Here is a 16,251-nt window from a genome sequence, read left to right on the forward strand (position 1 = left end):
GACCACCAAGGGGCATCTGGAATTCTGGATCCAAAAAACCGACCCGGTTGTTACTGAGCCCCTTCTGACACGTTGACCCCGCGTGCTACAGAGTGGACCTGCTTCAGAGGATTTTGTTGCTAGAAATTGTAAGACCTCTCTTTGATGGAGCTTCTGGTGAATGTGCACTGCCAACCTTTAGACTAGCAGCTGACTACAAACGGTTTGAGCCACCCAGGAGCCGGGAAACCATGGCTAGAGAGCCACATGGAGGCTGGAAGTAGACAAGCTGCTCCAAAATGAGCACACACACCAACGAGGAAAACCCATTTCACAAGCCGTGCCAGTTCACTTCATCTGGGGAACCCCACGCGTGATTTTAAAACAGGAAAGAGTCACCCCTCCAGCGTGCTGAGCACACTCGCTCAGCCGCTAAGAGGCCTCGGGGTTACACCCGTCTCTGCCTGTTCCTGAGGGGCAAGGGCCTCTCCTAACCCCAGCAGGGTCAGAGACGGGCTGTCGGTGTAGAGAACTGTATTGGGTAATCTTAAAGTGATATGGCTTGAGGATAGTTCTGAATGGCCGGAACCTCCTCCACAGAGGCGGTTCTATCTGGATCCACAACCGACTTTGCTACTTCGATTGAGGGGAGGAGAGGGAGTGCACACCCCTGGCGCCCACGCCAGATCTGTAGTGATGTGAGAAACAGCGGAAGCATTATCATGGGAGGGGGAGATGGATTTTCATTTCTACTTCTTGTCACCTGTGGGGGGAGAGCACAAATAGGTGTCCCAGCGCAGGGCACTGATGCTGGAAGTGAAAGCTAGAAGTGGGTGACAGGCTGCAGGGCAGCTATCAAGCCTGGAGAGCTTCACTTTGCAGCAGGGTCCTGCACTGTGTCCAGACGTGAGTTGCCCATGGCCCAAAGTGCTGCTCGGACCATGAACGATATGCTTTCCTTGCCTCTTTTTATTGCTCTAGCACCTTCTAATCCTAAAATCCTGGCGGGGACACGGTCTGGCTGGCCTCCTTTGGAAGCTTTCCACCATCTTTTAACTGTCTGACTGGATAGCTGTGAGGTCTATGGGCCCTCTTGCTCCTGGGGCTCACACCACTAACTATCCAAGGGGGGCGGGGAGAGCTATATTTAATTCTGTGGGAGCACTTGAATTTATGCCTTATTAAAGTTCCCCTTTGAAAATTACAAGCTGAAGCCACATCTAACAATTATGACGTTCCCCAGATCCCAGGCACATCCTAAATATGGAAAATGCATTTCATGGTCACAGAACCAATAAAAAAAGCATGACTTCATCTGAAATGTCCTACTTTTTCTTTCTTTCTTCTTTGGATGAGTAAATCAAATGACTTCAGGTATTTATTAAAATTGTTTCATGTTTATAGCATTCAAAAATATTGGACACACTCCGAAAAGTCTTTACAGCATAAGATACTATAGTTTAGCACAGGGGCCGAAGATCTTTCTCTCTCCTATAAGATTTGTTTCAATGAGTTTTTTAGTTTCAATTTTAACTCTAGGATTTATTTGCTTTTCTGCAGGGGTGGGGGTTAGCAGCGTCAAAACCAAACCCTCAATATTAATGGTCATAGGAATCTTTTCTTAGTCACAGAAAAAGCAAAACAGAAACAAAAACAAGTGGTTCTATTTTTCTACCTGCAGATGCTGTGATATAAATGACCAGTGGGTGGGGTCACTTTGGACAACTCAGTCAATCTGTCAGAAGACAGGAGTCCCTATTAGGTGCCAGGTAGGACCAAAGTTTTGCCAGGACAGCTGATGTTGTCTTGCTCCTGTGGAAAGTCACGGTCCTAACATTCAAGTAATGTCAAATGGACGGCTAAGCACAGACCACCTAAACTTGCCTCCAGTTCTGGTGAGGAGAAAGCATAGCTCACACATTTGAAGGACATCACAGGGAACTTTCAGGAATAAACACCATGGCGAAGGACTCCATTTCCACCAAGGCTTGCCCCCAGTCTTCCCCACCACCTCATGGAGTGTCCAGGTCCCTGGATGACCCTATAAGGAGCAGGGTCATGTTCAGGGCCTGCCGTTGCTGTGGCTTCTTCCGACCTGGGACAAACAGATAGAGGTGGGTCTCTTCCTGGGTCTGTTTTTCAGTCATGAGGGTGCTTTACAACAGCTAAGCAAGGTGGCCACTGGCTCAAACTCCGCTTCCCCAAATTCAAGGCTGTCTGTGGCCTGGCTGCAGTCTTTCAGCAGCCCTGCTTTCTTCAGTCAGCTCAACTAAATATGTTTAAAGTCGACGTATTTAAAGTTGCCCCAGCTTCCGGTCCTCAGCTCACGCAACTGTCTCTGGATGCCCATCTCTCTCAGGTGTCCACTCGTCCAGTTCTTGAATATTCTCTACAGCTTATTTACATTGTCACAATCTCCACAAAGCCTTCCCCCATTCATCCCCCCCCCAAACTCGAAGTACCTCTTTCTCGTCTGAATTCCCCCACACAATTTCTGTCTATGACTCATGTTTATTGTTGACTACCCTTTAAACATGTACAGCCATCATCTCTCTTCGTTACCTTCCCTGTAATGTGGAAAGGCACAGGTGCTCGGAGTCCAGGTCTTACTGATAGTCACATCTGTAACAGCTAGTCCAATAACTCTACGGCTTGGAACCTGTGTCTTGCACATCCCAGACTTCCAGGGCAGTATAGAGGGAGAGGGCAGGGATAAGCAAGAATACCTCTTTCCCTAAATTTGTGCTTCAGAATTGGTTTTGATTTTAACTCTTCTACATATTGGGATTCATGTAAATGTCTGCATATTTCTTAAAGGTTTCTGCTGGGGAAAGAAAAAAGGCAAGTACCACAGTAGATATTGTCAAAGAAAGGAACAGAATTACACCCAGGGCCTCAGTACTTTCTCCCCTAGATACCATGAAATCCAATGACCAAACATGCGTAAGCAAAGGTTTTGAATGGCTGCCAATCAGAGAACATGGTCAGAACAGAGGGTCCCTGCGCTCTCTTGTATTTTTACACTGCGATTTGATGAAGTCTTCATGCCTACTGAATGAGTTTGATGTTTAAGGACACCTGCAGGTTATGTGCGTATACATGTAGACATGCCCATTATTCCTTGATCTCAATGGAACCTCAGGACTAGAGAGAGGGTCCCAGGTGGCGCTGATGCCTCTTGAGGCCCATTTGCCATTTGCCCTGATACCCCCGCTCCCACTTCGCTCTTCCCCACTAGTCTAAAGGGCATTCATGTTGCTGGGGCTAAAATTCTAGTGCTTGGTCTGGATTTCTCTGTTTCTGTTCTTCCCACATAGAATGCACCAGTAGCTGCAGCTGGGTCTACTGCTAAACATTTTGAGTCAGCTCATTTCTTCTTGCTCCCTACCACTACCAATCACTACCAGTGGTCCAAAGCACCATTCTCTCATAACTGACCTTGCTGCAATAGGCTCCCATTGGGTCCCTACCTTCCTCTCCCTAGGATTCATTCTCTAGACAACAACAGAAGTCCTGTGTAAGTCTCTCTTGCTAAAAAAACAAAACAAAATGAAAACCCTTCAAAAATGCTTCTTATCATGTGTAGAATAAAAGTCCTAACTAGTAAAAATATAATCTAGCGAGTCTATTTCACTACAACTTTGAACATTTTTCTGGCTCGAACACTCTTCAGTTGGAGGGGTTCCCCGTCTCTAAGGGAATGGTGAATGACTGAGCAGACAGATGGAAAAAGCATGCTCACCACTCACAACCAGAAATCACTTACGGCTTCAGATTTGGGAGGCACTGGAGGCGGAGGTAGGGTGACATCTGAAGACTTCATTGGTGCTCCCAGAGCCCCAGGGGCGGGAAGAGGAGAAGTCCCACATTTGGACCGGACAGAACTTCTGAAATGGTCACATCTGCCCTTCTCGCTCAGGGACCGTGTGAGAGGCGCGTGGCTGGTCTTGCCTTCATCCAGCCACAGCTCCTCATAAGGAAGTTCTGGCTTGCCGAGGACACCTGCGGATTCTTCACTAGGTTCTGGGAAAAGGTAGTCGCTCCCACTGTCCCCATGGTCCTGGTAGGGCAGGATGTCATTAGGGAAAGGGGCCCACTCTCCCCCCAAGTCTCTGCAGCCGTGGAGGTTCACCTCACTGTTGCCATGGAGATTGTTGCCATACACACAGACTGAGAGCCGGTGGAAGGACTGGGTGAGCTCGTCCCGGGCATAGCTGAGGGAATTGGGCACATGGTTGTGGCCAGAGCACCGGCCCTTCTTGGGGCTCTTGCAGTCCTCGTTCCAGTCCGTCTTCACGTCACGGACAGCCCGTGAATACTCATCAATGTCAAACTGTTCTTGGCAGATGCCCAGCCAATGATGGACCAAGGTTTCAGACCATACCTCGCCCTTCACCAGGTGTTCTGGGAGGCTAAACTTGGGAACAGTCAAGTGCAAAGGGAAGTGCATGGGGAGGATCTTGTTGCTCCGCAGCACACAGCAAACCACCACGGTCTTGGTCTGGATGTTCACGAACTTGTAGCGGTGGCCCTCGCGGATGAAGTGGAGGTCGTACGGGTTTCTCGGTGGGGGGCTCGGCACGGTCACGTTCACAGGGAGCCTGGTTTTCTCCACAATGTTGCGGATGGTGTGCTCACCCTCTTGCATCTGAAGCTCCAGGGGACTCCGAGTGCTAAACCGGCCCTTGCACTGGAATGGGAGGCTAATGCTCTCGTTGGTCCGGTGGTTCATGCAAATGAGGCACGGCATTTTGCCTTTACCCAGCTTGCTGATGGAGTTGAGCTTCCCGATCTTTTTAAAGATCGTGTTGAGTCGAGACTTTTCCTTGAAAGTCTTGGCATAAAGGATTTCCGCCTGGCCCATGAGGGTGAGTTCGTCCCCAGTACAGAGGGTGATGTTGTAAACTTCAGTGTCTTCATTACATTCTCCTGAAGCAACCTGCAGGGGAATACATCAGCTTTAAGTTAATTTCCTCCCATTTTTTAGCAATAGAAATAAAAAGCGCTTGCTGTTAACATGCACAGGGGAACATACTGTGTTCTCTTTTAATGCCACATTTACACTCTATTTCTTTTATAGGATCCACAGGGCTAATAATAGGTGATTTCTGTCTCAGACATTAGTTTGGATTCTTAATATCATGTATTTTCCACCCTCTGGAGATTAAAGCAATCTATATTCATTGATAAAACATTAGGAGACACAGAGGAAAAACAAAAAAAACCCCAAACCCAGAGCAATCCCACCAGCACTAATGACTCTGATCCAGAGACACTCCTTCTTGCGATTGCTAACTGCTGTTGAGTTGCTACCAACCCAAGGCAAGCCCGAGCCCACACACAATGGGACAAAATGCGGCCTGGGCTGGATCTTCTTCCCCTTCAGATGTGGACGGAACCATTGTGCCCACAGGCGTTTCCCTGCTGACTTTCACAAGTGGATAACTAGGCCTCTGTCCTGGGTTTGGCTCAGTCTGGAATCTCTGCTGAAACCTGTTCAGCGTCAGCATAACATACAAGCAGAGAACAGTGGCTGTGTATGAGGTGCCTTGACTGGGAAATGAGCCTGGTCTCCGGAATGGGGGGACAAAAAGTGTTTACCACTGAACCACTGCTACCCACAAGTCAGAGAGGGCCAGGGCTAATGGTTTGGGAAATTCCCTTCCAGTCTATATTATGATACGTGTGGAGCAGTCTACTTGACTTTGAGAGATGAAAACTATCTTTTTTCCCCCTCCTGATTTAAATAATCCTTTCATGAACACTACTATAGAAACGCCCTTCACAATGATCTACATGTAACCCCCTCCCAGAGGGATGGACAACAGAAAAGTGGGTGAAGGGAGACATCGGCCAGTGTAAGACTGAAAAAATAAAAGTAATTTGTAAATTATCAAGGGCTCACGAGGGAAGGTGGGGGAGGGAGGGGGAAAATGAGGAGCTGATACCAAGGGCTCAAGTAGAGAGAACATGTTTTGAAAATGATGATGGCAACAAATATACAAATGTGCTAGACACAATGGATGGATGTGTGGATTGTGATAAGAGTTGTATGAGCCCCCAGTAAAATGATTAATAATAATAAAACAAAAGGATTGAAACAAAGGATTTAAAAGCAAAATTACTTCTTCCCTGTTCTTTTAGTTGTATGAATAGTTCATGTTTATTGAATATTAGATAACTGATATTAGAAATATTAATATTAGAAAGAGCTGAAAACTTGAAATTCTATACCATCCTCGCATGATTTCTCCAACTGTTTTATTTAAATAGAATACCAAAACTAAACCAAGCAAAAATAAAGCACAATGTATCGGTTTATCACATCTTGGAACACACACACACACACACACACACACACCATTTTGTTACATAGGTGTCTAATGAGAAGTAAACCATCATCACAAATTCTGTCTACTCCATTCACACAAATTCTGATGCTGACCTGATAAAATCCATTACACGGGGGTGAGGTGCCAATACTCTCTTTGACCAGTTCTGTATTAAGTATAGAGGTGTCCAAAGGATTACCAATTCTAAAGGAACGCCCAAAGAAAAATGTTCCATTATTTTCTTAGGATAAAATCCCAGAAGCAGAAATGCATGGGCAAAAGTGACTTCACAGGCTAATGCATTTGCTTCCCATTAGGCTTCATTAATTTACACATAGCTATGTTGCCATCGGAACGTTGTGAAAGTAGGTAAGTTTACTTCATGTTTGTCAGCGAGAGGTAAAGTCTTCATCCTGAATTTATGTTTCCTCTTGAATATCTTTGATTAAAGTATCAGTGGATAGTTGGATTTACAATAAAAATGTATCTGACTGTTTAGATATCTTCTTCTATGAATTGTCTACTTGTGTCCCCTGCCTATTTCCTCCTGGGCTGGTCATATTAGTAATTACTGTTTGGATAATCTGGATGTCATTTACATCATGTCTTTTCACTGGCTGCTTGGATTTCGATTTTCTAGTTCTATTTCTGTATTTAAAATGTACAGCTCCTTTAACCACCAAAGTTTTTCTTTCCTCTGAGGTAGTCAATGTTTTCAAATTTTCCCTCTGTGATTTCATTCTTGGGTCTTCTGCCATTTTTAATTGAGACGATACTGACCGGTGTTTTTGAACCAGGAGTGATTTTGGTTACCAGGGGACATGAGGCAATGCCTGAAGCCCTTTTGCTTGTTGTGAATGGGGGACACTTTTTACATCTAGTAGTAGAGGCTGGGGAGGTGCTCAATGTCCTACAGCACACAGGACAGTTCTCTAAAGCAAAGAATTACCCAGTTCACTCTCAATAGTGCCAGAGTAGAGCAACCCTGATATAATTACCAGTATTTCTTCTGAGTCCTTTGATGGCTTCATTTATTAAATATTTAACCGAAATTTCTTTAGTGCCTATTCTAAGAGAGGGCTTTAACTTACAATGTTTTAATACAGTTTACTGTATAAAATGTGTATCTAGCACACTTCCTGAATCACCACCTTTTCTATGTTGATGTGACATGCCACTTTTATATCCACTAAATTTATAGACACAAATATTTTCATTACTGTATTTTTACCTTATATTTTCAAATCTGATAACTACAGCACTCAACTGTGGTCAATCTGATTCAGAAGGTTTTAGATGGTCAAGAAACAATAGAAGAAAAATCAAAGCACAGAAATAAAATATTTACAAGATATACTATATATGCAGTGCTAACATCTCGAATGCATAAGCAACTAAAAAAAAAAACGAGGACCAAAAATCCTACACAAAAATTGGCGAAAGGCATGACAAACTACTTTACTAAGAAAGATGGTTGATGATCTTCAAACTTATAAAAAAATGTATTGCATTTTCTTTAAAGTAAGGGGGATATAAATTAAAACTATACCAAGATACTACGTCTCACCTAGCAGACTGGTAAAAATTGCAAAGTGTGACGCTGCTCTCTGTTGGCTAGGCTATAGTGAAATATGTACTCGTGTATATATCTGGTCTGGAGCCCTGGTGGCGTAGTGAATTTCACGTTGGTCTGCTAATCGCAAGGTAAATAGTTCAAATCCACCAGCTGCTCCACAGGATCAAAATGAGGCTTTCCTCCTGTAAGGATTGTCAGCGCCAGGGCCAGTTCTAGAAAGTACTGTAGGGTCACTATGAAATAGCAATGACTAGATGGCAGTGAGTTTGGTTTGGCTTTGGACGTTGCTGGTAAGAACAGGGCATGATACAACCCTTCCAGAGGACAATATCTAACCAAACAACATACTGTATATACTCGTAGGTAAGCTGAGTTTTTAGCACATTTTTAATGCAGTTTTTGTGGTCAAATTAGGTGCTTCAGTTGATATTTGGGTCGGCTTATACTTGAGTACATATGATAAGTGCTTTTTCCTTCCTTGTAGAACTTTGCCCTGAAGGCAATCCTCCAACAATACTCAATTTCACAGGGTATAAGTGTATTCAATATAGTATTGTTTATATTTGTAAAAGGTTTAAAATGATCAAAACCCAAACACAGGCAATTGACAGAATGAACGATGACACATAAATGTAATGATATTTTACAAAAAGTATGACAATGACCCTAAAGAATCAACATGGGATAATGTATGGGATGTACTGTTAAGTGAAGAAAGCCAATTTTATACAGGACACCACCTGACTGTGTCAAAAAGGAGGGGGTAATGCATATACTGAAAACAGAAAATGACACAAACCAGCAAACAAATGATTACTTTCGATTGGCAGGGGTGGTGAGATAGTTAATGTTTATTGTGCCAACCTGGCCGATAAACACGTGGGGTTAATTGAAGGACAGAGAGATAAATGGCTCCATGAGCCTCACCTTTCTAGTTCTCAGGTCTCTTGCTGTGTGATGGTCGGACCCGGGTGCAGCTGCTTTAGCCAGTTCCTGCTTCAGCTGGCAAGGCTCACTTCCCTCAAGACATCCTTGAGGAGAAGACGCGTGGACCTACCCTGATGCTGCCCTGGGTGCTGGAGCAGCCGTGTGGAGACCCCTGCCAATGCTGAGATACTTACACGTTCACTGATTTGGCTTTCCTCCTGCAGTTGGCGTCATTGTGTGTGTTTTGTGAGAGGGAGGAGGACTTTCTGGATTGGTGTCGGATTAATGGGTTAATGTTGTACTTCTGGGATTGGGCAGCACTAGGTTGGGATGTTTTCTTGATGTGCACTTACCCTTTATATAAAGGTCTCTCTTATACATATGAGCTTCTGTGGATTGTTTCTCTAATGTACCCAGACTAACACAGGTGGGAACATGGAGGTAGAGTGCACTTATTTGGGAGGGAGTGATACCTCTCCGAGTGAGTTAGAACCAGAGGCACCTGTTTGGACTCCAAACAGTCAAATGACTTAATAAAATGACTTTTATTAACTTATTAAAAAAAGTCAAATGTCTTTGCAGAGTTAATAAAGCCCAAATAAACAATCCTTTGATGTTTTCATTCAGTCAAGACATATCTGCAATGATATCCCACATGCCAAGACCTCTTCTGAATCCAGTTTGAATATCTAATTGGTCCATGTAGATATTCTGCTACAACACTTAAAAATTATCTTAGGCATAATCACTTGCAAGTGATATTTATTGTATCAGTTATGACTTTTCTATGTCTCAGTTATGACAAATTCTACTTCAAAATTAAGGGGACAGTTAGGACTGGAGCTCTTTTGTAACATAAGTACTGCCTGTAATTAAAAAAAATAAAGGTTTTTGGCATAAAGTAATATGATTGTAAATCATAACCAAACACACTGCCACTGAGTCAATTCTGATTCATAGCGACCCACAGCGACCCTTTTAAAGGACAGAGTAGAATTGCCTCTTTGGGTTTCTGAGGCTGTAAATCTTTCTGTAAATCTCCTGCAACATTATTATAGTATCCAGTTAATTCCAAACAGACATATCATTTTCTTCAGTTTTTCATGACTTTCATTTCTGTTATTAACATTTCAACTGGTTCTCCGTTACCAAATCTGTAAGTCTGTTGCTGATTCCTCCATGTTGACTATGTCTTGTTATTTTCTGTCTGGTAGGTAGTTTTTCAGCGATAGATGACTTACGGCAATGTTTTTCCCAGCTGATTCTCTTAGAGTTCCTAGAGAATCTGATGCAAATGATCAAAAGTTTATGCTCATCAGTCTGAAACCACCAGCGGTTTGCTCCGCGGGAGAAGGATGAGGCTATCTACTCCTGTGAAGAGTTACAGTCTCGAAACTCCAGGGGGCGCTCTTCCCCGGCAGCAGAGTCGCTATGGGTCGTGTCTTCAATGGCAGTGAGCTTGCTCTTTGCTCCCGTCTTCAGTCTCCCCCCAGCTGTCATCAGAGTGGTGGCAGTTTCACAGGAGCATTTGGGGGTTGTTTTGGATGTTAGTGTACACCACAAACTGAGAAATCTGTTGGTTTGGGACATAGTCTTATCCTATAAGTGATGTTTCTTTCCAATTCTGGTTCTCTGAAAGCTTCTCTTAAGCAGCAGATTGTTTTAATCAAACACCATATCAGTATGCAATAAGATGATCATATTTGTTACAATTTTGATAGACTGACTTTATAATAGTATAAAAAAAACAATCCTACATGCTTGAGATAATCTCTAGTTATGGTACAATTAAAAATGTATTACATGATTCTCTTTGATAGCATTTAATCTACGATTTATGTGTCTCACTCATAGGCAAGATTAGTTTACAGTTTAATCACTCTATCTTTATCAGGTTCATATAACCCTGGTATTGATTTTTTTATGTAAATAAAAGTGGGGAAAGTGATCGCAATGCCATACAGTTTGTATACTTCACTGAGTAGTGATCATCAGTAATGATTGCGAAAACTAGGTAGAAGTAATCGCAGGTGATTCTTAGATCCTTAGAAGCCGTATCTACATAAGTCTCATATTTGGAACATGTAATTTCGTAATCTATGTTAGTGCTATAAAAACCAAACAGCTCTGCTGTCTACAAAGAGGTAACTTTCTGTGGGAGGCATTATGTACACAAATGGCAGCGTGATATTGCTTTAATGGCAGTTCAGACTACTAAGGCTTGTGCTCTATGATAGGATATGGAGATAAGTGTCACACACTCACATACTCTCCATTTAACTATTGTTTAGTTACATACAGAGTATTTACCCTGTTTTAACCTCGGACCTGGGAGCCCTGGTTTTATAATGGTCATGCATTGGGCTGCATGATCTACATGGTCGGCAGGTGGAAACCACTAGCAGCTCCTAGGGAGAAAGACGGGGCTTCCTACTCTTGCAAACACAGTCTCGGAACCCATAGGTGCTCTCTATGAGTCAGCAATGACTCGAGGACAGTGAGTGGTTTTCTTTGAGCCTGGACCCTGGGCCTCTGCAGGAATAGGCTTAGAAAGTTTAAAGAATTAAAACTTTCATTTTGAACTATAGCCAGTCCTCCCTATCCATGGGGTCTACATGTGTGGATTCAACCAATCATGGTTCAAAAATATTTGGGGTGTAGTGGGGAGCAATTAAGTGATCAAAGCCATCCCTTGGATGCTAAGGGAAGGCATCAAGAGCTATTTGTATAAGGGGGTTTCAAAAAGTTTATGGGAAAAGGAGTGAAAAGACAATGGAATTTTTCTCCATTGAACTTTTGGAACCCACTCCTATAGCACTGACACTGGATTAAGCATCGTAAGGTATCCAGAGATGATCTGGAGCCTGGCGATGCAGTGAGGACATGTTGGACTGCTAACCACAAGGTCAGCAGTTCAAAGCTAGCAGCCACTCTACTGGAGACAGATGAGGCATGCTCCTGCAGGACAGAGTTGCACTCTCAGAAACCTAAAGAGCCAGCTCTATCTGTCCTGTAGGGTTGCTATGAGCTGGAATTGACTTGATGGCAGTGAAAGAAAGGACAAAAAGTACATGGGAGGATGTGTATAGGCTCTATGCCAATGCCATGACATTTTCTTTACAGGACTGAGCACCTGCAGGCTTTGGGAATCCCAGGGAGGGGGAAGGTCCTGAAGGACGGCTGTCATTTCAGATTGACAGGAAAGCCGGCAAAGGTAGTTCTGAGAGTTCCTTTTGGAGACTCTTTACCCAGCTTTCCCTGCTTCCATCTGACATAACCATGGTGCACTTCTCAAAGGTAAGGGATTAATAGTGGGATAATATCATTAACTAAATGAGAAGCTGTATTTGGGCTGCAGCCATTTTTCGCCGCTAATGTTCTTTTCCTGTTTCAGGATAACACCAGGCTAACACACTGTATTTTGTGCTTTGATGTGTAATTTCTTGGTCTTTTTAATGACCTTGACTATTTTGAAGAGTAGGGCTTAGGAAGAATTACTTTTAATTTAAGAGCTGAGGATTCATTCGTAAACACCAGTACTCCGCACCTGTGAGGGCTGACTTTCTTTCCCTATAGGATCTGTAGCTTCGAGAACTCTAATAGGTTTTTCTCCTGATTTGGGTCACAGAGTGTCACTGACAGATTTCATTTGCCTGGAATGCTAACTTTGGTTTATCCAGCAGGCTTTTGTTTTCAGCTAGCATTTAGTTAAGCTGATGGCAGTACAGACCGGGGGTCAGCAAGTTACAGCTCATGGTGCAATCCAGCCTGCTTTTATAACTGACGTTTTAATGAAAGGCAGCCAGACCTCTGCTTATGTATACGTATTTACTTATGTTGATATATCTGTGGCAATTTTCAGGCTCCAGTGTCAAAACTGAGAACCTGCAACAGGCATTTATAGCCACAATACCTAAAACTTTATCTTGTCCTTTACAGGAAAAAGTTTGCCAGTTCCGCGCTAATATTGATGAATGCAAAGAGCTACCTCCTTAAAAATGGACACACCTGGATTTGAATGCTGCCTTTACTGTTACATAACCTGCCGTTACTTTTTTGGGACTCAGATTCCTCATCTGTAAAGTGCTGGGTATGTGAACCCACGTAAACAGCCTCTAGTTAGTATCTGGCATATGGTAGGCTCTCAGTAAATGAAGGCCAGTACTGTCACTACTGGTATTAACCGTAACAATTTTCATCTTAAAATCGTTTCTCTCTGCTTTTCACATCCTCTTTTCATGCTGATTTTCAAATTTCTCTCAACTACTAATTTCAAGCCCGCAACCACTCCTCATCATTGACTCTTTTCATAGTGAAGAACTGTTCACGCTTTTTATTGAAAACATTAACCCAGAGTGAGACTTAGTGTTGGAATCATGTCTGAAAAAGTCATCACATTCCAAAGGAAGCGAACATATTGAACTGATTCAGAATAGGCCAGTGTAGGACAGTCCTGTCTCCGAAACACTCAGCTGCAGTGCATGCCTCCTTTTTATGGGAACCTTATCAAACAGTTGGTCGTCCCCCCCCATTTGCACCAGGACAGAGATGCGTGTGGATGCTGGGAGAAAAGAAGCTCTCATGTGACCTGACACTGACTGCCTCATTCACTCCCTCAACAGAATTTTTTAGGGAACGTGGAGTGAGCAAAGAGTGCTTCTCCAACATTAAACAGCACCAAGGGGGTATGTAGCTGTCTCCTTAAACCTACGAATACCCTATCTTTCCTAATTCACCTTTGTCAACCTTCCAAAATGATGAGTGTCTATGCTTCGTGAGGGACTGCATACCAAAGGAATCCATAGAGGATGCCCATCCAGCTTGTGAGAGTGCTGATACCTTCAGAAGCGAGACAGTTCATGCACAGAAGACAGCAACCAAAATTATCCTCGCTAAATATCACTATCTGGGCTCAGCCAGCAGTGTGGCTACGTGTTCCGGTATGTGTGCACTTCCAAGAGCCGTTTCCTCCTCCTTCTGCACATAATAATGCAACACAGACCTGAGGGGAGGCTGCAGTGCTGGGCGCCCAACTGTGATGTCATCATTCATGCTCGCAATTAGCTCTGCAGGCATTATGAGGTGATGTGACGACCAGTTTTGCGGTCACTGCCAGTGACAGATGCATCATCTCATAAATAAATGTTCTTCCTTCGGCCACCAAGCCAAATTGTCTCCTCAGGTTTCTGCAGATGTGATTTATATGCACTATTTCCTTCCTTTTATATATTTATTTGTCATAACAGCACGAGGAACAATGCGCTCTAAGTGCTTCCGTATGTGTGCCTGGTTAACATTTCCAGTTTCAATGTTTCCTAAGAGGAAGTCCTTCAAAGCATGTTATCTACACAACGCTAGTTGGCCTCATCTAGGAAAACTATCAGGGTCCTACTACTACTCCCAACACCACCCAGAATTGTCATCCTGTGGGCAAGCAATGCAGCCCCTGGTGGCAGAGTGGTTAAAGCACTTGACTACCAACTGGAAAGTCTGAGGTTCAAATCCACCACTGGCTCCATAGGCGAATGATGTGGGCAGTTTGGTCTCGTAAAGATACAGCCTTGTGAACTCTCTGGGGGTAATTCTACCCTGTCCTAGGGGGTTACTCTAAGGTGGGGTCAACTCCATGGAGATGGGGGTTGGGGCCAGGCAATGCTGTAAACCACGGGTGGGCAATTTCCCCCAGGCCCAGCTGCGGATGGTTCTGACTTTCTGTTCCCTGAGCCCAAACATGGGGCAGAAGTTGACATTTCAGCTTGGAGTCAAAATCAGGAATGATTTCACTGACATCCATTTTGTATAGAGAGAATCTGATTAATCTTACATAATTTCCCCCAACCTTCAATTTCCCCACCCTGAGGATGGCCAAAAAAGGAGAAGGAATTAGCACGAAGCATCCAAGATAAATAGCAATCCTGCCTGTGCTTTTTTAAAATCAGGAAGCAGGGCAAGGGTAACCAGGCGAATGTCAGGGACGGACTCTGTGTGACTGCGCAGCCGAGGGCTGGGACACTGGCCGTGTTTCAGGGGTCTCAGACCTTCGGCTGACAAGCAAGCACTCAGCTGCCTTCCAATACGGAAACAATTAGCTCCTCAGTTGTGTTCAATTTCTTCTTATGAATGAATCTTGAAAATAAATGACATCTGACTCATTTTTTTTAAAAAACGCCCTGTTTTTTGAAACTGGAAAATAAGAAGAGGTGGTGTCTATAGTCTATGCTTCTCCAGGCCCCTCTTGAGCTGACCACATTTAGGGTGCACAGTTGTAGGGCGGCTAAGAACTGGCAGGCAGGCAGAGCTGCAACAGCCAAGAGGCTGCGATCTTGGTAAAGTCAGGGCTAAGAGGAAAAAGCTGTATTTCACTCCTTTCTGAATCACGCCTGTTACTGCTTTCCAGCTCACAGTAGAAAGTGTAAATGACAGCTATAAACAGGGGCTCTGGAAGAAGTCATTCTAACAGTCACAACAGGCAACGAGCGGGCCAGATTACGTAGGAACCATACTCACGTGCCACTGCATCGACGCCAACTCAGAGCAACCCTGCTGGACAAGGGAGAACTGCCCTGTGGGCTTCCGAGGCTCACTTCACTGGAGCGGAAAGCCCAGTCTTTCAGAGGACCATAAACCACGGAATTCTCAGGAGAATCTCTCCAAATAAAGACAAAAATCAGACACACCTCAAACTGAAAGAGGGGCAGAGAGCACCCCAAAGAATTCCAGAAGAGCAAGTGATGATAAATTCAAATTTTGTCCAAATACTTCCAGATAGCAGAAAACAATAACTTGTTCTTCAAAGTTTAAGAAAAACAGAATCATCTTGGATAGCTTTTTTAAAAAAAATTCACAGCTATCCCCCAAAACAGGTTCCCTAGAATCACTTGGACACTAATGGGTCCAGGGGGAAGCAGTGGACTCAGTGGTAGAATTCTTGCCTTTCTTGTGGGAGATCTGGGTTTGATCCCTGGTCAATGCACTTCATGCACATCCACCACGTGTTAAACAGAGGTCTGCAAGTTCCTCAGATACTGAATAGGTTAGAATCGAGCTTCCATATTAAGACATCCTAGCAAGAAAGGCCTGGTGATTTCTTTCTAAAAAACAGTCAGGGACCAGATCAAATGCAGGGATGCACATAGTAGACAACTGGGGAGGAGGTGGGGAAAGGAAACAAAAAAAATTGATGAAAACAAGGAAGAAATGGGTAGCGGGGGCATGGGGCACTAAGCCACCCAAGGGGAGGGTATTGTTTATATCTCCACAGGAAAAGAGGGACCAAACTTCAACGCAGTACTCCAAGGTGTGAAGACAACATGACGGCGCGGAGTAGGGAATCAGTGGAGAGGTCTAGGGGGCTGGTCCCAGCTCCAAATACAAGTGGATGCCTGCCCCTCCACCAAGAAGAATATATTTCAAAGGATGGCACTGAATCTGCAGCTT

General features: G+C 44.0%; 1 protein-coding gene across 2 annotated transcripts in view; it reads right to left on the bottom strand.

Moving 5' to 3' along the window:
• Positions 1–16,251, bottom strand: part of GAREM1 (GRB2 associated regulator of MAPK1 subtype 1) — a 224,227-nt gene that overhangs the window by 20,313 nt on the left and 187,663 nt on the right. For both annotated transcript variants that reach the window (XM_004702937.2, XM_004702936.2), the window contains exon 4: positions 3,746–4,918. In XM_004702937.2, coding sequence (XP_004702994.1) covers positions 3,746–4,918 — 1,173 coding nt within the window. The remainder of the gene's footprint in view (positions 1–3,745; positions 4,919–16,251) is intronic.

Source organism: Echinops telfairi, unplaced genomic scaffold (assembly GCF_000313985.2).
Source record: "Echinops telfairi isolate 266 unplaced genomic scaffold, ASM31398v2 ScPeMD7_7400;HRSCAF=8409, whole genome shotgun sequence".
NCBI lineage: Eukaryota > Metazoa > Chordata > Mammalia > Afrosoricida > Tenrecidae > Echinops > Echinops telfairi.